This window comes from Nicotiana sylvestris, chromosome 1 (genome assembly GCF_000393655.2).
Source record: "Nicotiana sylvestris chromosome 1, ASM39365v2, whole genome shotgun sequence".
NCBI classification, from domain to species: domain Eukaryota; kingdom Viridiplantae; phylum Streptophyta; class Magnoliopsida; order Solanales; family Solanaceae; genus Nicotiana; species Nicotiana sylvestris.
The window spans coordinates 148,982,665-149,003,888 of record NC_091057.1 but is presented as its reverse complement, the minus strand read 5'-3'; the positions used below and the strand labels follow the sequence as shown (position 1 = coordinate 149,003,888).

At 36.5% G+C, this 21,224-nt stretch overlaps 2 protein-coding genes across 4 annotated transcripts; both read right to left on the bottom strand.

The window, feature by feature from the left end:
* Positions 1-833: 833 nt before the first annotated feature.
* Positions 834-3,369, bottom strand: LOC104222031 (small ribosomal subunit protein uS10y-like). 2 transcript variants are annotated; one of them, XM_009773207.2, is made up of 4 exons: positions 3,081-3,369; positions 2,860-2,978; positions 1,949-2,062; positions 834-1,121 (listed from the first exon to the last, which is right to left on the bottom strand). In XM_009773207.2, exons 2-4 carry the CDS (start codon positions 2,972-2,974, stop codon positions 979-981), a joined length of 372 nt encoding a protein of 123 aa, XP_009771509.1. In that variant the 5' UTR covers positions 2,975-2,978; positions 3,081-3,369; the 3' UTR covers positions 834-978. The 2 variants fall into 2 exon arrangements, with proteins under 2 accessions (XP_009771509.1, XP_009771510.1); XM_009773208.2 differs by having other exon boundaries at positions 2,860-2,974; positions 3,081-3,273.
* Positions 3,370-4,192: 823 nt separating this feature from the next.
* Positions 4,193-20,822, bottom strand: LOC104222030 (THO complex subunit 1). Of its 2 annotated transcripts, XM_009773205.2 has the most exons (21): positions 20,603-20,822; positions 20,343-20,426; positions 19,211-19,285; positions 18,541-18,634; positions 17,530-17,675; positions 17,334-17,405; positions 15,610-15,682; positions 15,442-15,507; positions 15,258-15,304; positions 14,143-14,214; positions 13,915-14,040; positions 13,753-13,818; positions 11,765-11,806; positions 10,409-10,525; positions 10,229-10,311; positions 8,752-8,818; positions 7,497-7,568; positions 7,290-7,340; positions 5,667-5,726; positions 5,429-5,578; positions 4,193-4,633 (listed from the first exon to the last, which is right to left on the bottom strand). In XM_009773205.2, the coding sequence occupies exons 1-21, from the start codon at positions 20,603-20,605 to the stop codon at positions 4,370-4,372; spliced, it is 1,830 nt and encodes a 609-aa protein (XP_009771507.1). In that variant the 5' UTR covers positions 20,606-20,822; the 3' UTR covers positions 4,193-4,369. The 2 variants fall into 2 exon arrangements, with proteins under 2 accessions (XP_009771507.1, XP_009771508.1); XM_009773206.2 differs by lacking the exons at positions 19,211-19,285; positions 20,343-20,426; positions 20,603-20,822 and adding an exon at positions 17,775-17,830.
* Between the last annotated feature and the right edge of the window lie 402 nt (positions 20,823-21,224).

Sequence of the window (21,224 nt, the reverse complement as noted above, 5' to 3'; positions counted from 1 at the left end):
TAATTGTCTGAGCGAAAAAATTTACCAAGTTGAAGCGGCCGCATGCATTTCAGTAGACTTCTTCTTTCGTCAGTTCCATGTCTTTAATGTAAATTTGCTTAGCCTTTCCACGAATAGAGTAATCATTTGAGGAATATTTTCATTCAGCAAATTTGAAGTTCTTTAGTTCAATCTTTGATAAACTTATGTCACTTACATTTGGTTATCATTGTTATATACTCTTCTACACTCTTATATGTTGTAATTTATTTTATTCCACCGCCACTTGCTTGCTTCTCGTCTATCACTAAATGATTTAGCCACTATATATTTTCAAGACAAGAGAGTACCCAAAAAATGTAGATTTAGCAAATACCAGCTGGATGGTGATCGTTGCATCTTTCAAAAGCTTTTTTTTTTTTTTTGAACTTTTGTTTCTGAAAATTCATAATGCATACGAATCAAAAGCATTTCTCAACCCTGACAAAAAGCAAGTGAATGCTTTGACATATTTTTCCCCACCTAATTGCCCAGCAAATCAGGAAAACGAGTAAGAACTGCAGAGGATAGAGGCTTCAATATCCGAAGATTGTTACAAGAACCATCGGAAATAAGCAATTAACTTAATTGTCCAAAAAATGGTAATCGAATAAAATTAGAGTCCCATTAGCAAAATAACACAAATTTGGGCATCTGAGTAAATTTTGAAACTGCACCTCAAATGTAACGGTTTTGTACTCGATACTTCCCTCTTATGTTTTAAGTTTTAAGGTCTTATTATGAAACAAGCAAACAAAGGTCATAATCACCTCTTTTAAAGTAATCTAGTGTAGGAAATTCAATAGACTTGCTACTAAATAAACAAACCATACACTTTGCTTTTATCAAAAGTCTTAGTTTAACAGCAAAATTGTAATTCCAAAAAACTCGTAATACATAAAGTCTGGAGGGCAAAATACCACAAGCATATAACTCATCTACCTAGGTAAGACAAAGGATCTAAGAATCAGCAATAGTGACCTCAACCTCAACACCAGGTTCAATGGTGATTGAGGTGATTTGTTTGACAACATCTGCAGAGCTGAAAAGGTCAATGACTCGCTTGTGGACACGGAGCTCAAATCTGTCCCATGTATTTGTACCTGTGTGTAGAGACAAATGAAGGAGAAGATTAAACTTTTTGATGAAAATAAAACTCCTCGGATACACAGCTTTTTATTGATAGAATCACAGATCATCAACATGACACAAAATTAAAAAAGGCAATACAAGAGGCTCCGACTTCATAGATTACTTAACGTTATCTTCTAAGACCTAGAGAATAAGCATAAAAATAAAGAAACTAGTGGGGGCTGGGGGAATCAAAACCAACCAGCAACCCAATCATCACCACGGTAGGAAGACAACAAAAAAGAGCCTGGAATTTTATCATGAGTTGATGTAATGGAAATGTGGCTTGTCGGTATGGGTTAAGTGGTTTTTTTTGGGAGGGGTGGGGGGGGACGCATGCCTGACATACAGTTGTGTTGGGGGATCAAATGTAGTTGAGGAAAAGGATGTCAAGTGATTGATTGTTCGATCCAAACGCCGTTCTGCTTTCAGATTGATTGTTCGATCCAAACGTTGTTCATGTTTTCAAACTCTTACCACCAGTAACACCGGGGGGTAAGCACCCACTCTTATCCAGCAATTGAACTTTCGAAAAAAAGTTCTTTATTAAGGACTTTGGAACACAAGTTTATATATTATATAACCACTTACTAGAAGAATAACTCTCAGATGTAAGACTACAGAGACTAACCTTCCAAATTACCAATTTAAAAAAGTTCAGACTAAGTTGAAAACAAAATACTCTCTCCTATTGATACAAGAATCTCTGGATTGGATTCAGAATCAAATATCTCCAGTTCAAAATTATGTTATTTCAGAGAGGAACAAAAAGGCATAAAAAAGTATGAAATGGTAGTACCTTCACCACAAGGAGACTTTCTAGTGGTAATGTTAAGGACCTTTGTGGGCATCCTCACTGGTCCCTTCACCCTGAGCCTCTTATCCTTGGCACCACGAACCAAATCAGCACACACTACATGTTTTTAAATCATGTCAAAGAATAAGAGTGTATCTCTTAATAATTTATACAAAACCACAACCACAAGTAAACCATATATGAAATTGCAAACCACAGCTCTGACTGCAAAAAGTCATTCCCAGCTGAAACACAATGCTCCAATATCTACTTTTACCAGTAGTTACCAGAAATAGGGTACATTTCTTCAAGGTAGACAAACTAATAGTCATTGTCTTTAAACATATCAACAAGTTCTACTTCAAGCATGTGAAAGTCCAAATATAAATCAAATGTACACATAAATTTAAGAAGAAAGAAAAATTTCTGTCAGATACCAACAAAATGTAGCATATGACCTGTACCAATGAGTAATGAAATCAAATAGTAGCCATGGGGATTCATACAACACGGGCACAACACAAAACAAGCAAATGCAAAATCATAAGCCAGTTAAATCCTTCTTTCAACAAATTCCAAAAATTGAAACAGAATGCTTTAGAATATTCTTTTTGACTACCAAATGAACTCAATACCATCAGTTGATTTGTTAGAGAACAATATATCTCAAATTAAAGCTGAACTAGCAGTGCTAGTACTCCAATAGACACACTGCTACAAATTCAATTACTCTATTATACTAATTATATTTATACTTTCACAATTTTCTCATCAAGTCTATGCCAAAAATCAGAACCATAAAGAGTTGGAAAGCCTTTGCACTGATCCAATGAGTTTCGCATACACACAACTGAAGCATAAAACAATCACATACTCATGACATTGAAAAAATAAAGAAGCATAAAAGGGGAAACCTTTTTCGAGATTCTTAACATTTTTGGAGGAAAGAGTGATCCGAATCTTGTGAATCTGCTCCTGTGGCTCCTCTAGCCCTGGCTTGGTCGGCTTCATCGCTGCATATGCTGCCATCTTTCTGCACACAAAACGAAATCCATTTTTCCATCATACACACACACAAAAAAAAAAAAAAGTTTATTTACTAAGAGAGAAGAGCGGTGCGTGGAGATTACATTACCTGAGAGTGGAGAGAAGAAGCTCAGAATTTTGCAACGGAGACTGACTGGTACTGCTGCTGCTGCTGCTGCCGCTTCAACCTCTCTTTCCAAAGGCAATAGGAGGCTTTTGAGAGTACTCTGTCTGCTTTATATACCTTAAACCTAGCTAGGGTTTTATTTTCTTCTGTTTGTTCGGGTAACTTACTGGACTTTGTAATAGAAAATCATAGAATTAGTCCATTATATCTAGGTTCGTTTAAAATAGTCCTTTAAATGTATATTTGAGCAATTTTGGTCCGCTATGTTTATAAAAAAAAAATTGAACACTTTTTATTCCTATTATATTTAAAATGTATGATGGTAATTATCATTGTAAAAAAACATATGGAATACCACTCTTAACTCTTAAGTTGATGAAAGAATGTTCTCATATATAAGAAACAATAATTCATGTATATTTCCCATATTGATTTGCGGGTTGTAAATAATTTTCATGGATCAATAGACCAAGTAGTCGACTAAGTATCTTTCTCCAGCAACCTCAACCTTTAGTTTTAAAATAGTTATATATAGCATGGGGGAAAAGGAAAGAGATATATAATGGGGTGTTATGAATAGCTTATAGCGGTGCTTGAGGATGTTAAGCGTTGTAACATTCAATAAGTGTTGGAACACCAAAGTTGAAAATTTCTTTTGAATTTTAAGGTATTCGGTGATTACATTACCTTCCTTATTTTACTTGCTCTACCATTGCCCCCGCCTGCATTTTTGTTTCTTTATCAAAATCTAAAATTTGCATTACCCAATACTCACTAGAAATTATTCAATTAGAGAGAGCAATGGGTGCAAATCAGAAACAGGGTAAGGCATGAGAATAGTCATGCGGAATTGGGCAGGTTGAAACAATTGTTTTGAAAATCCAAAACAAGAATGGAGCAGAGGCAGGTTAAATAACATTGGAAAAGCTTAAACGAAGTAGGGTGAATCTATCCGAGACTGGTAAAAACTAAAAATAGAGAATATCGCAAGGAGGGTCGGCCACAAATTTAACGGTAACACCCTCTCCTTGCCTTCTAGACCCTTATGATTTGTGAAAATATCGTTATGTTATTTTCACTTGACATCGCTAAAATACTTGAAAATGATCTATTAATGCTAAAAGATTGAAAAGAAAAAAAAAAACTCACAGCACAGTTAGCGTTAAGTCTAAATAGCATGGTTTTTGCGTTGTTCATGAACCGTTCAGTATCAGTTCTTCTTTTCATTTCTAACTGATAAAAAAAGGTGCACGCAGAGATACAAAGTTGGATTAGCCTACAGCATCTAGATCAACATCCGCATCTGTTTCTCCATCAATCATCCCCGTCTCTGCTTCTGTGTCTGCTTCCATCTGCCCTGCTTCTTGAGCAACATCTGTATCAGAGCTTTGCTTCTGGTTATCTTCTGGAGTTGGAGTTTCTTCCTGAGATATGGTAACAGTAGCAATTCTCGTGTCTGTGTCAATTGGAGCAACTGATGCTTCAGGATCAGCTCGCCCCCCTTCATTGTCCATCTCACTTGCTGCTGTCGCGATCTAGCCATAACATTACAGGATAAGACCAAAAGAATTGTTAAGGGCAGAAATGGGAGGACTAATGAACTAGGGAAAAAAAAGAAAAAAATATGCACATATATATATATATATATATATACACACACTCAAAAAACAAACTAGAAAATATTCCAAAGTATGAATAATTGAAGCATCAGACAGAAAGAAAATCAGATTTTTAGTAAATTAAGGATAATAACCATTAGTACAGTACATCAAGACCAAACAAAATACTACATTTTAGCATCTATACCTCCAATAATGATATGATACAACCTATTTGGTTCACCATTCTCCAAGAAGAATCAATATTTTAATTATACGGCAATTGTTGAGATGATCATTTCCAGATGTGAATATATGTTGCTTGGTATTTCCATGGACGTCTTCACAAGTAGGAAGGTTTGAACAGAACATGATGATGTGATAGTTCACGAAAGATATAAGCTGTCGTGACAAAGACAGGCCATAATGAACTATAAAAGGTGATTAAAAAATTTTGTTTTATAATTGAAGTTATATTTTCGGGAATGGTCAGCATTTTACAAATGTAAGTGTCCAATGTTATGGGAAAGGTTTTCTCCTTCAGACTATGTAAAAAGCATGTGGTACAGAGGACGTGAAAACTGTGGTAATTTCAAAACGCAAAAGAATACTTGATTCTTATGGTAAAGCCAATTGCTATCTTCAAATCAGCAGAGAACTGCAACAAGGATTAACTTACAGGGAAGAAAAAAACGAAACGGGGAACATAAGGTTAAGTTCACTTTCAGGTACCTGATTTTCTTCTGCTTGCTGCGCTGAGGTTTTTGTTTCCTCCTTCTTAGCTCGCTTAGTCCTTTCACTTGGCTTAGCTTGATATCTGGCCCGCACTTCAGCAGGCAAAAGTTCCAGAGGCACAACCCCCTCAATACCGTGCTCTGTAAACTGAAAAAGAAGCATGTAACAAATTTCATTGAGAAGTTTAAAATTTAATTATAAAGACTGGAAATCACACCCATAAGTTAGCTCATACTCTGGAAAATCCCTCCAAGTCTTGGCGGGCTGAAAACCGCAAACCTTTCCAACAATAGACCTGGATAGATCCCAGGATACATCGTTACAATCATGCATCCAAGAAAGAGAAGTTATAGAAATATGCATCGTGAGTAGAGCATAAAGATATATGATGATATCAACACATAACAATTTTCTCCGCGAGTTCTCATTTTTACTTTAGAGAGAATTATTGCGTACTGTTACATGTAACATCTTCCACATAGCATGAGAACAAAGAATCCTTAATACACCTGCTTTAGAAAGTGCATTGGACCACCACACTATCCCACAACAAATGAACAGAGAGTGAAATATTAGGCAGGGTCACAAATATGTCAGATAGAACATCTATTTAATCTTAGGCATTGGTTTTCATCCCCGAGGGGAGGACACTTATGATGAACACATAGCTCGTGTCGAACAGCTGAAGGAATCTTAGCATTCCAATTACTTTACTCACACAGGGATTATGACCCAAAATCATTCTATGCAATGGGTTTAGATACATGTGCCATTTAATTACTAATTAGAAACTACAGAAGAAAAAGAGTTGATCATGTGTTGGAATCAAGTGACAACTTGGAATCAAGTGTTATCAAAGGCGAAAACCGCAAAAAAACTCTAAGGTCCGTTGGGGCTTTAAGCGCAAAGCGCAAATAAAGCGTGGGCTTTAATGAAAAAAGGCTCAACCAGAGAAAAAGTAAAAATATGTATATGTAATCCAAGACTAATAATTATAAGCATGAATAACAAATATATGGACAAAAAAATTGGAAAAAAATTACGATAAAATGAAATATCAATTGTTTAATGTCGCATTTTCATGATTACACTCATTAGCAAGGAATAGTATGCCTTAGAGCTTTGATGCGATACTAAAGTGCCCACAAAGCGAGGCGAAGTGCTCAACATGTTTTGAGCCTCGCTTCGGGGCTTAAGCTCGTTTTAAGCGCGCTTTTGACAACACTGCTTCGAATAATGCAAGGGTGTTATGCCAAAACATTTCAAGAAAATGTTTTGTTTAAAAATAGAAGTACACAACTTGTGTTCTAATAGAAGATTCTGAACTATCAGCTATACACCGAGACAAACCTTTTCCTAATCTCTCTTTTAACAGCAAATATACCTTTTAATTTTTTTATCTGATACAAGATCTTTACTTAGTCCAGCTTTGAGGCTCACACAAGTCCTTTATATTTTTTTACTAGGTACAAGTTCTGTATATGTAGAGATAAATATGCAGTCATCTATGGCAACATGGTTCTATTATATTCTAACGTAAATGAGCTTTAGCTACTTATCGTGTGTTTATAACCTTATGAGTTGATCAGTTCTGCATTAGAATATATTATGATACAAAAATGAATCCTAATATCACTGTTTTTGGTGTAAAACAAACTGTTAGAAATGAATCCAAATATTTCAATGAAATAAACCAGAGTTAGCTAGCACTATGTTGCTATAGTGTCTTCTTAAACATGCCATTGTTCAAATAAGAAAAATAAAAGGTCACTTAAGCTGTAACCAAGAACATAATGAATGTCATGGTGGTAATAAGAGGTGTAGGGGAAAATCAAGCAGAAAAGATGAAGACACTAACCCGGTTATTTTTGTGATGGTATTCCGCTTCTATTCCAGCAGATTCATCCATCTAGAAGAGAGAAAAATCAAACTGAGAAACTCAGAAATCAAGGAATTACTACGAAGATACCTGTTCCTATCGAATGAAAGGAATTACACAAAGTAAAGATTAGAAGAACATCTCCTACAAAAGTTGTTTTTCTTAAGAGATTTAATGGATACTTACATCTTCTGCCAGAGGTTTCCAGTAATCTGTGATAGAGGGAGTGCGCACACGTTGAGTATCAGTTAAAGCATTCTGGAGAAAGAAGAGCACGAGAAGATAATTACATTTAGCCATTCAACATCAAAATATAAGCTCCGTCTTCTTCAGAGTCAGATACCTTGAATAAGACATGTTAGAAACTACATATTCATGGTTTTAGTCTTTTGGATGATACAATTTCAAAGTCAAGATTGAGAATCAGATGAAACTAGATTTCTTTCAGAAAGAAATTAGTCATACACAGTTCGGGAGCTAGGATAAATAATTTAAAATAGGAGCACGCGACAAATATTTCTTGGTGAAATCATATTATAGATGATCGCTCAGTGGTGGGGATGCAAGGTCCATATGGAACTATGGAAGACCAAAGCACCTAGGAAAGAGGGGTCCTTATTTGGATGCCATCTTAAAAGTTAACATATTATGAAATGGAGAAGTATGTTACGAATCAGTGCTGTTTGTACAAAGTGCATGGGAATGATACGGATCATTTACTAATAGTGCAGCTTGCAACATAGCAAACTGATCTTAGTATATTCTATTTAGCATAAAGGCTATGGAAGGCAACACCTCTTTATATATTCCAAACAATCTGAAGAGGAAACAAATAGAACTACAAAAAGCGAGACCTGCATAGAAAGTCGAAGGAGATCTTGTTCATTTGTAATTTTGGGGTAAACAGAACATTCTTTCTTGTATAGATAGTTGGAATAATATTTTGTATACTTGATATCACACCTTTTGTACAGCTGACATTGTCCCAATGTGATGAAAAATGAAATGATTTTCAATTATCAAAAAAAAAAGAAAAAAGATGAAGGGATTATTTTCATTTTATTTAGTTGTTTTACATTTAAAAAGCCAGAAATAAATATTCATATCTGGAAACACACAACATCTCTAACAAGTATCTTAAAATGTGTTCAATGTGTATATGATTCATACGGTCCATGATGATTGAGAAGATAATTGGTTTTCACAAGTGCATAGTCCATAGAAGACCATCCATTACAAACAAGCTCATTACACATTATTACTCACTGCAACTATTGTCAGAGGTTTAAAATGAATCATCTATGATGAGAATTCATTAAGAAAAGAGTTGTAATGATTTTGTTGTGTAATTGTGACAATATCAGCAAGTTCCTCATACACAGCAACTATATATATCTTGCTACATGGGACTCATGCAAGTAATAAGTTGATAAAAACAAACCGGATACTGATCTGCCCATTTCCACAATTGAGAGAGTTCTTTGTTTCCGAGCCTCCATCGTGGCCGACTGCGAGTAAAGGAAAAAGAAGATGGTTAAAATCACCTAAGTTGTGGGTAAAGGGAGCCAAAAACAAAAGCAACAGTTTGAGTTCCTGAAAACAAGATAAGTAAAAAGGATTAGGAGGAACTAATGACTAAACATAACTATTTATGCTCCTTGGCTTCTCAAGGCTAGAATACAAAACTTTTTGCGGTCAATTGGTTACATAGGCTGCTGAGGATGGGATAAGCAACTATCCAGCGCAGATGGGTCCACAATGGATTAAGATGAAATAGGTCATAAGGGCACCATTTAGCAGAACATGAGTTTTGTTTCAAAAGGATTTGAGAAAACACAATTCAAATTGCTGAATGACTTCATCTCCTACAGATGTGTGATGTACATAGATAGAAATTTTCAGACAAATTCTTCTGTTACCCAATGCAGTAAGTACCAAATATCACAAACAAACTAATTTCACAAGATTGAAACATCTGCCAACTGTTCTGTAAATAGTTTAACCTTAAGCAGTGGATTTAAGAACTGACGATTATACCAATCACACAAGGAAATCTGGGAAGACTTTAGAAGCACAAAACTACGTTGGCAGGCTTTCATTACGGAAAGCTGTGATATGGTTTGCACGTGATCTTTAGTTCACAAAAGTTTACTACAAAATCTACAGGCCACGTAAGGATATTCATCCATGTTATATGTCCAGAATAACAATGGGCCTCATCCACTTTTAAGTCATTGCCCGTAAGGAAGAGAACCATGAAGCATGTGTTCGTTGGTTGAATCCTTTCCAATTAAATTCACAACTTTGGCTGTACTAAATGCTATGTTACATGGATTCCTTTATGTTACATACTAAGCATGGTGTGTGGAAGTATTTGGTACAGGTATATCAAGTTTTTTGCTTAACTTTTAGGATATTTTAAAGAATCCGCACGGAATATACACTCTTATCACACCCCTCCCGAGACAGATATATCAAGGCAAATGAAGGATTCATGTAACCTAGACTAAACGTGAAAAGCTTTGAAGAATCTTGCATGCTCTCTGTTGAGTGGTGTATTAGACTTCAGCATAATGCAAAATATTCCAGGACAAAAGTATTCATCCAGCCTTAGTTTGGAAGGGAATAGTTCTCTTAGCATTGCTATGGTGATTGCAGAAGGATTGTATTCTGGAGTGGAGTTGTTGGATCTTCAAAGGGATTGGCATACTCCTTGTTTAAACTTTTCATTACGCGTCATTTTCTGATATGTCACTAGAGGGCACTTAGTCCTCCTATGCATTTTCATTCTTTTTAACAAAACTTTTTCAATGCGAGGGAAATGCAAAACTAAAAAAAATATATGATCTGGATATGTTAACCAATATATTATGCATTGTAAGGATTAAACGCAACAGCGCATGCCAATTTGTAGTTACCGTTTTTTTGTTCCACCTTGAACCGGCTTTTTCTCTACCGGTTGCTTCTCAAATGGAGCGCAGCCATCACGTTTCCACCAAACCTATGGAAAGAGCAATCATTCGTACAGCATAAAAAGTCGACCAATAAAAAGATCTCCTGCATGAAAAAGCGAATAGAGAGAGAAAACTGATGCTCACCCAATTCCTTTCACGCTCCAATATGTGCTCAATGCTACAAAGGAAATCTTTTCCTTTGGGTGGAGTCATTTCAAGAAGCTTCTTTACCCGCTCTTCACTAGTCTTTATTTCCTCCTTCTATAATTTTGAGGAAACAAATTAGCTTGTTGCTCAGGTAAAGCACAAAATCTCTGAGTGCCACATAAATGATCAAAATATTTCTGTCTAAGGAACAAATTTAAACACAGAGCATCTTGACTTGCAAACTAGCAACACCAACAAAATATCAAACCCTACAGAGGAAACACCATAATCTGCAAGAACTTCATAATGGTAGAAAGAAACAAATGAGAAATATGTGATATATCCCGTTAACCAATTTATTTATATATTTCATGTCCTCAAATTATTTTAAAAATTGGCATTTTCTCCTGACCATAAAATCTATTAATGATGAAAGATGATTATAAGTTCCCAACAAGAATATGCCATGACCACATTTTCATTCTAGAACATGCATCAAAATAAGGTGCATGCTACCAATTTTTTGTTGGTTCCGAGGCAGTGAGACATGTAATTGATAGAGGTCTTGCAAAAGCGGACAAGTCAAATCATTGAGGTCATGGACTCATAGGTCTTCTCCTCTTGATCGCAGGTAAAATTTACTCGTATTTTAGTTAAATTAGATTCTTCATTTATTTCTTTTCCTTTTGATAGCTGCTGTTCCTGGGTCAGCTCTTCACGGGGGACGTATTTGATTCCTCTTTTATGAGAGTAGTTCCACAAATAGTAATCCACCTAATGGTGGGTTTACTTTTGCTCATTGTTCCCTTAAAAGTAATTAGAGAAAAGGTAGAAACAAAAGAAAAGAAATTGAAGCATGTTTTCCTCCAGGCAAAAGGTAACACCTGCTAATGAGAATGAAGTAATTCATCAAAGGAAATATAGTCCAGATCAGCAACATCAGAAAGTACCAATAAAAATACTCTTTGTTATCCACTGCATTATATCTTAAGAGCATGGGTTAAAACATCTAAAATTACGTTGCAACATTCTAGAAAAGAGCAGTCTAAAGATTGTAAAAGAAAATCACTTCTGTTAACAGTATGTTTCCTTCAGAGAACTTCTATTCAGAACATAAATTATAAGCTGAGGCCTCACTTGTTCCCTGGTTTTCTTCTGGAAGGAACATATAAATAGTATTCCTCCCGAACTATTAATTTCCACAGTTTTACTTTCACATCTAAGGATTGATCACCCTCCCAGAAGAATTTTATATGCATGAGGATGTGTGTGCCACACACACACACACACACACATATGCAAGCATGCATGCATTGATACAGCATGAATGAAATAAACAAAGGCAAGACCAACCATTGCTTCAGAGGGCAATTCCTTCTCACTTTTTCCCGGAGCCTGCATGATTACGAACAAGTAGGAGTTTAGACACTATCTGGTTGAAACTGAAAAGGAGAGCATTTGAAATTATCCATCCACCTTGTACCCAAATCCCTGTTACACACCTGTTGACCACGGGTTTAACGTTACACACCAAACCTTTCAAAAGTGTGTCAATGACACACCACTTTTGACCCATGACAGGCGCGTGTTCTACACCAAAAGTAGGCGAGTGAATAACAAAAAAATGTATCTGAAGCCTCATTTTATCGCCTTATATGTAGTTTTTTTTCCTTTCATTTTTTTCTATCATCATCTTCATTATCAGGAACATAAAGAAACAAGCAACAACAATGGTTAAGAAATTACTCGAAAAGAAACAAAAAAAAAAGGCAGAGAAGAAATTGAAGAAAACCCAGCAATGGTTAAGAAACCCATTATCTCGATTTCTTGACTCGCAAATTCAAATCATCCTGAATCGGGTTGGTGAAAATTGATTCAAAATCTACCTAACAAAATCACCGATTCTAGGTGAAACAGTAGTTTTTTAGTAATCGTCGGCTTGGTTTTCTTGACCATCGGAGGAGTTCTCATCTCTGGGATTAAAAAAAGTTAGAGTCGAAATCCATCATCAAAGCTTGTTTGAATGGTTGTTTTTGTTTTTTTTCCAGTGCAATTTTGGGTCTAATTGTATCTTTTGCAGTCTTTTTCTGGTCAATATCTGGTCAAGCTTTCACTGTTCTCGTCCCTGCTCCAGCGATGGAAATAAGTTTTATGGCCACCGGTGGATCTGAAAATTATTGGGAAGATTACAGGGGTGGAGGGTGGGTTAGAAGAAGCCGGTGTGCAATTGATAGTGGAGGAGGAGCCAGTGTGAAGGTAGGATAGGGGGGAAGAGGATAAACCCAGGGGGTGGGGGGTGTTGAGGAAGACACATAGCTACTTTTTCTTTTAAAGCTTGTAAATTGAGGTTTATTTTAAGCTTGGGTCGGGTTGCCCATTTTTTATTAAAAAGACATTTGTTTTTAATTCAAATAAGCGCGTGTATACACAACATTGAGTATTAACTAGGCTGGTCAAAAGTGGTGTGTCATTGACACACTTTTGAAAGGTTTGGTGTGTAACGTTAAATCTATGGTCAAGAGGTGTGTAACAGGGATTTGGGTGCAAGGTGGATGGGTAAACTATGTATTTTGCCAAAAAAATAGTATTTGCAAGTTGAAGTGGTGGTTGGATATATTTCAATGGAAAAAAAGTTGGAAGTTTTGTGAGTGAAACCATCATTTCACTTGACATTCCTCAAGAAGCTTTTCACTTCAAGTTCCCTATTTCAAGTTGAAGTTGAATTAATGCACAAATACTGATGGCCAAACTTCAACGTGCAAATAATGACTTCATTATTTGCAAGTGAGTCATGGCCAAATGGGTCCTAAATCATCATGATAAGAGAAGAGATCAACAGAAAATAAAAAACAGGGACAAACTCATTCTAGTTTAGTTACAGAGCACCTAACCCACTGCTATCTCTCTTTCTCTCAGTTTTCTACCATGTTTTTCTTTCTCCTTCCTCGCCCTCAACTAACTTTACTCTCACATCTTCCCTCGGCAAAGCTCCAGTGCTGACCACATTTGGCATGTTTTCATTTGCTCTCCTCACTGATGGAAACCACACCTAAGACATTTAAGTATCATACTGACATTTTATACTAGAGAATCTTCAACTTACTGATTAACAAACAATCATGCGGATTATCATCATCATGATTGAAATCAAAGATAATCCTGAATTTTGATGCTTTGAATATGTGAATTCAACTAGAAAAGCTTATCCCACATGCATATAGGAGAGACAAAATAACCTTCCAACTTTAGTTGTAGTTCAGTCATTAGTATTTAAGGTCATATTACTACTAAAAGATCAACTCGCACATCGAGCTCAGAGCTAACAAAATGCATATCATTACCTTCAAATAGTCAAACAGAATGAGACTTTGAACCAGAACGTGGCGCCTGAAACTAGGATCTTTCAGCTGAGACAAAAAGAACGATCAGAAATAATATGCCATTGAATTTGCTGCTCCATTTTGCTTTAAAAGAGCTTTCTAAATTGAGAAATGCTCCCATACCTCGAGACCCATAAGTTTACTGCTGGTAAGATATTTTATGTTAAAGGTTGCAGCATCATCCTCAAGGTTATGAGCATTGCCCTCTTCATCGCTTAAAGGCTGAGCCTCAAAAGTGTTTAGCACGATCTTCAAGCCCATAAAATCGTATAATCACACATTAGATATGGTTAATGAAAAAGAAAAGCCACAGAAACATCTCAAATAATTAAAACAGAGAAAGAGGTGTACCATCAAACCGGATGTAAATTTATGCCACTTGACAGGAGCATTAATCAGGGATGGCGGATTGCAGAAGTATTCCTGAGTTAGCAAAGCTAAAAATTATAAAACAAGATAGGAAGGTGGGGGAAGCACATGCAAAGAGCCTGTCAGAGATACTTCAAAGACAGTGATTCATACAGAAATAAAGGTTGCTGAATTCATCAAGAGATAACACCTTATAAGATCACAAGGAAATAACTTCAAAATTAAGTTCGGAAGTAGCTCTTTTTTCCTACCCCCACCCCTACCTTTCTTTTGTGGTTTTTTTTGGGGGGGGTGGGGGGGTGGTTGTAATCAGGTTTGACAGAATCAAAGAGCTAGAACATGATCCTATCAAATCAGCATCCTTTATATCTCCCATGTGAGCAGACTGTATAAGCAAATACTACATAAGGAAGGCTTTTGTAGCTATATGCTTTGCCAACACAAGCTAACTCCTTACTAAATCAAACTCATGGACACTGATACTTACTGTGTTTTATTGGGTTTCTCTTTGACTTCCCCCCCCCCCCTCTCTCCTCAAATATATATAATATCTCCTCATGTTTTCTCTTCAACCTCTCATCCTCGTCATCACTAATCTTTTCACTTAATATTTCCTTGGGTTCTATGTTTGCCTACAATTCTGTCCCAACAGCTCACCAATGGTCTCATGTGACCTTCATCTATCAACATCAACTAGGATTTCAATGTCACAAAGACAACTGATGACTTCACTAATAACGAAGTTGCTGTATTGATGATAGAAGTTAAAACTCATGATTCAGTAGTATAATCAATGGCAAGATGGGAAGGGCTTCACAGAAATGCTTCATATTTAGAGTTTTTAGTGGTAAATTCTTTAGAAGTTGCATCAGGATCTCCAGCTCCCACTTAGATTGTAAAAGAAGAAATAGTAGGATTTCACCCCCAGTAAAAGAACACTAATGACACTTCTTCAGGAATAACAAGTACGAAAGCAGCTGACCATGTTAACAGGAAATGCAGAAATAATACCATAATACCAGGTTTTCAGAATGCTTATCAAACAGACTGGTTTAATCACAAGCATTCCCTTAAAAGTACAAATGCCTGATACCGACCTGTAAACTCCAAAGTGTCTTATAGAAGTTGAAATCTATAGAAATACCTGAAACCAAACAAATTGATGCACTGTTAAGCACTAAATAAAATACAAACACAAATCACCAATTGATGCCTTGTTAAGCACACTAAATAAAATGCAAACACAAATCAGCAAGAAAGTGATGGGGAAAATATATCTACCCTCAGGAGCTTGTGTCTCATATTTTGTCTCATTCGATGTATTGAAAACTCCCTTTATATTTACAGCTGTGGGAATTCAAGCAAACAAATTAGCACCAATATACGGGCGGGGGGAGGGGGGGGGGGCTGTGGACTTCTAAGTATATACAGAAAAAGAAAATTAAGTACCTGAACGCTCGGATAAGGGGAAGAAGTGAGCAAGAAACATGATAATGCGCCCACAGAAAACAACATCATTAGCCTGCATTACAAGATGTTTACACAGGACACAATTAGAACATTTTGTTTACTTAGTGAAGAGAGAAGGTAAAAATGCCCACAAGCATTAATCAGGTTTTACCAGTCATACAAAAATGGAATGAAATACAACGAAATTTAGATTTAAGTACTGACTCGTGATAGGTAAATTGGCTTAAAGAAAATATTTTAAAGCATCAAGGAGAGAAAAGACGATGGAAGCAATGACTTCCACGACCTTGTGCATTGCTTTTTCTTTATTGGCAATCTAATGATTAATCAAATGGAGAGAAACTTCCACGCTAAGTTGCTCTGTCCCAATTCTAAAACCTTAATCCCGCCTAAAGTCATAGCATTTTACTTAGCAACCCCCCCCCCACCCACACACACACACACCCAAAATTGCCAGAATGAATAAAAATGGAGATAATGGAGCCACCTTCTCAAACCTCTGCATGTAGGAAAAAATCTTTAGATGTCCTGTTTATAATAACTGAAAACGTTACTGTAGATATGCAACATTTCATACACCCAATCCACTTTTTCCCAGACCCGATTTCTTTACAAATTTAGCCAAGTATGATCAATTAACATAATCATACACTTTCTGTATGTTCAGCAGCTTCCCCGTGTCTCCTACTATCCAAGCATTCATTTGCAATAAGCACAGTATCAGTAATCTGCCTTCATTTAATAAAACCCATTTCTGTTTCAGCAACCAAATATTTCATCACCTTTTTTTCTCTCTGCCAGCAATTTGTGTTAAGACATAATATTATTAACAAAAAATATGCTCTCCCTAACAGCTTAAGCTTTTCAATGAGATGGCCACAGAGTTGTACTCCAAGTTGCCGGTACTCGAGGGGTTTGGGTGATTGGGTTCAATTCATCCTCATGACTTGGATCAAAACCACTTGGATTCATATTAATAGCACTGGTACAATACGAAGATCCTATTTTAATTCTATATGATACATCTTCATCTATCATGTTATCACCCTGAAAGACAGGGCAAAATAAATAAACATTACAAAACAAACATAAGTTTTCATCCCAAAAAGCTTCAGTACATCTCTTCTTCTATAGCTCCATAACAAACAAAGAAGGAGGTCCCCCCCCCCCCAAATTTATTTAATATGCGTCACCCAAATGTAAGCAAAACAAACCAAGAAACTACAAGTTAGAGGACTTTCTTGGGGGGTGGGGGGATAAGCGAAGTATTCGAATTAAGAGATACTTTAATAATAGCAAATATTTCTTTCATTACTCCATATAATAACTTGAGCTAAACTTCTTGATCATTAAGAAATAGGAACAGATATTTGAAATTGGAGCTTGTACATGGAAAGAGAAGAGATATTTGAAATTGGAACTTGTACTTCCAAGATAGTGCCGTGATCTAATACAGAGGGAAAGATTTAGAAATATACAATAAATGGAACTTTTTACCATGATAAAATGAAAACAATGGACAATGCCATTATTGGATACCGAGGCCCTTTCGGTTTCATTGCATTGACAATAAAGTAATGACTTATATTTGCTGCAAACTTATTCATTTTCACGATGTGCACCAGATGAATTAATGCGCAAACAGAGACAGATATTTCTGATATCTATTACAAGATGAAGCTGAAGGGAAAAGCACTGTGTACCTTTGATAGACGACGAAGCAACTGATTACACGTCCTTAACATAACAAGCTTCCCTCGTGCAAAGAGTTCTGGCTATATGTCACAAAAATGAACATAAACATTGTAAATGTTAAGAATTTGCCTCACCAAATAAACACAAACCATCAACAAAGTCAGAAATGTTCATAGAACTGAAACCAGCAACAATTATGCATACCTTCCCCAATATGTCTTGTTTGCTCTCTATGTACCCAAAGATATCCTCACAGTTTCTCATTGTTGACATTTCTGTCAAATCTTCTAAAAGTTGAAATATCATGCCACCCTCCACATGCTCTTTCTCACAAAGATATAGAACAATATCTATCAACAAATCAAACAAGGAGAGGTTACTAGGAAAGAACAAGTGACCTTCCATGATAGCTTCATATAGAAGATTAAGATAACATAAATGCATCTCACCAACTCCTATGTGAATCATCCAGAGCATTCATAGGCTTCCTAGAATCCAATTACACCTACCATTATGTACCCACTCATTAGCAATTAAGGCATATCTCAAGGATCTCTCTACCTCTACTGCTACACCAGTTGTGATCTAAGCTGAATTTTTCTATGGGGTTAAACAATAAATGTACATCAATAAGATGAATTATTTTTTTCTACTACTAGTAGTACTATTTACAACCACAGAATCTCAAAGGATCACAATTTCCTGATAATAACCCAAAGGAAAAAACATAGACAACCTTAAGAATTGAAAAACAAATGTATCTCAAGTTTATAAGCTCAAGAAAATGAGTCTTCCACAAGGAACTAACAAGATTGGAGGCAGATGAATTTCAACGAGTCAAAGACGCGAGGGGCAAGTGATGGCTATATTTCTAGGAGCGAACTCCGGGAAACTATGAAGCGTTGATGTTCCAAAAACAGAATACCACACTCACTGGTCATTGGTCAAGACTTGTGGAGATGGAGGGCAAGAAGTGATGATGCTTTTCAGCACAATCATACGACCATAAGCATAATGATGTCATATGTTTCTACATTTTTCTAGCACTCGAAAAGCAAGAGTTTCCACGTCTCTCCAACCACCGGGAACTTTAAACAACTGCATAACTTATGATTCCCTAAAATGAAATACTTCAAACATAGCGAGACCAAGAAACAAGCTAATAGGACATATGTCTTCTTGGCAGTATAATCGCCAATGCTACCAGACACTCACCAAGAAGGCGGGGAATCTGACCCTGACTTGATTCACCATCAACAATCGACATTCCATACTCCATGATCTTCTGCCCCGACTGAACTGCAGCAGCCTGTGACAGGATACAATTGTTCGCTAATCATAAGACAGACATGTTACCCACAAAACTACTCAATAGCATGACCAAAGGTGAAGCTCAAACAAAAACAAGAAAAAAACTATTGTTTTAATGAAAAGGTAGAGCAAAATATTCCCCCATGATACACAGCTCAGGAACAAGAAAGAACCAGCTTCACCCTTTAATGTAATGCAAGGTGGTACAGTTATAGAATGTCAGCTACTGCTAAGAAGTACTCTGGTAAAATCATGTTGTACTCTCTGCATTTCAAGTTGGAACTCGAATCAGTCACAACTGGTCCTAGAGGTGAAGTCAGTGAACTTGATCTAGCCCAGATAACAAATTCTTGCAAGGACATGAGCGAAAACGATAAGGGGGAAGAGGGGGGGGGGGGCTTAATCTCTTCATGCTTATCCCCCCAAAAAAAGGGATGTAGTTCCTACTAGATTTACTAAGTCCAATTCTCATCAGTCAGCCTTTTCTACCACAAATTGTACCATTGTTATAGCACACGCAAAAAATCCAGGTATTAACGATGATGCAATTCCTACTAAGAAAAAAAACACATACCACCAGTTCTTGAAGTAGCGACCTGAGAATATTCTCCAGCAGCTGATTCTCGTCTTGGACTAGCTTTATTTGCTTCTGCAGATGACCAGAAAAAAGTCAAGAAGATGAAGGATAAGAACTCCATGGCAGTAAGCTCACATCGGTAAGCATATCTCATTCATCATTATTTAACAAGACCTGGATGTATAATTTATCAAATAAGCTACAATTATGTTATGCAAAAATGGACTTCTTTATAAAAAATGTTACCCCTCAAACCAAGAAGAGAGCAAAATCTACAGACATGTCACCAACACAATCAAATCGCACAGTCAAACCATGTTTGGGAAACACTATCAAGTCTTAACTACTTGTAACATGGGAAAAGGTCCATTTTAAAGCAGGGAGCGAGTCCTTATGTTGAAACTTGAATATTCCGTCAACGCACCCCCAATGCACAGGAAAAAAGCAGATTATGGCCAGGTAAAGTGAATGGGTTAGATGAATTTTAACCAATAGCAACATCTGGTTGACATTCGAGTTTTAGGTCTACAGAAACGTAAACAATGTAAAGGACATGCATACACTTACTATATGGGATCCAATAGATGAATCTTCCTTGATGTGCACGTTGCCATGTATATTTGTTTAATCTGTCTTTTTTTTGTTTTACTTTCCTAGAGTAAACGCTAAATTGTCTCTGTTTCGGTTTCTCATCTGATCTACCCCAGCAGTCTGAATATAGAACACACATAGATACACCTCCATAACACGCTACAAGATGCATATACACCTTTTTGCATCTACCCACACCTGCGAACAAACACGCAGATCTATGGACATTTATATGTTCCCTCCATCCCAATCCGAGCGTCCTATTTAGCTTAGGGAATTAACTAAGCGTTGAAACTGTAATCTTTAAATGAATGAGGGTAAAAGATGGAGATAAAGCTACTAACATTCACCACATTTGAACAATTTTCTATAGTATTAGTGGGACCAAAGTACCTTTTACACAACTCAATAGTGAAAAGAAGTGAGTAGCATAGAGAGCACTTTCTCTTCAAAAAAAAATGTACACAATTTGGGAACAATTACTATGCATAACAGAAAGTAGGACAACTAATTTAGGGTATACACGTACTAAACAGACCTGAGGTTTTATTGCTTCTTGAACAGTTCGAAGTGCGAACTCTTCAGGAGTCCCTGGGCGCAGAATAGCCTGCCTAAACAAATCCTGTAAAATAGCAAACCAAAACTTTAAGATGTTAATAGATTTTCAATACATAAACTAACTGTTTTTGTGTGTTTGTGCGGAAAGTTCCAATGTCTTATCCCCATTTTAAAGACTGCAAAAATGGTGACGAATATCAATGGAAAACTACCACAAGAAAGAGAAACCACATAGCTTACCATATTGAGGATTGAATGGCTCTTTTTTCAAATTTTCTTTGGCGAGAGACGCTATAAAATCGTGCGAAAGCGATACATCTGTTTGTGAGAGAAGGGAAGCAGAGACTGCTGGGGGTTTTGGGGGTTTTTCTTGAATTTACTTACCTCGCTTTCTTTTTCCGGCTTATGCAAAGGAAAGAGTAAGATAAATAGAAGTAGAGTTAATACCTCAAAACACCCCCCCCCCCCCACACACACACACACACACCCCGAAACTATATGATTTTTGTAAGTTTCCTACCTAAATTATGAGTGTCCCCGAAAACCTGAACTATATCGCTTAAGAATAAAACCCCCGTCTCATTAGCCTAGTGCGTATGATACCCCCTCTAAATAAATTATAAAACTTGTCATATTGGTATGCCACGTGGATAATTAATCTAATTAATCTTAAAATGGACTTAATTAACCTACAATAATTTAATTATGTTGAGTGGGTTTTTCCTCTTTCTATTCAGTAAAGACGGTCATTTACTCTCAATCAAAAAAAAATGTCATTTTACCCTCATCGAAGAAGAACTCTCATCGGACCGATTATCTTCTCTGATTATCTTCCTCCGATTTCTCTTCAAAACTAGTCGTT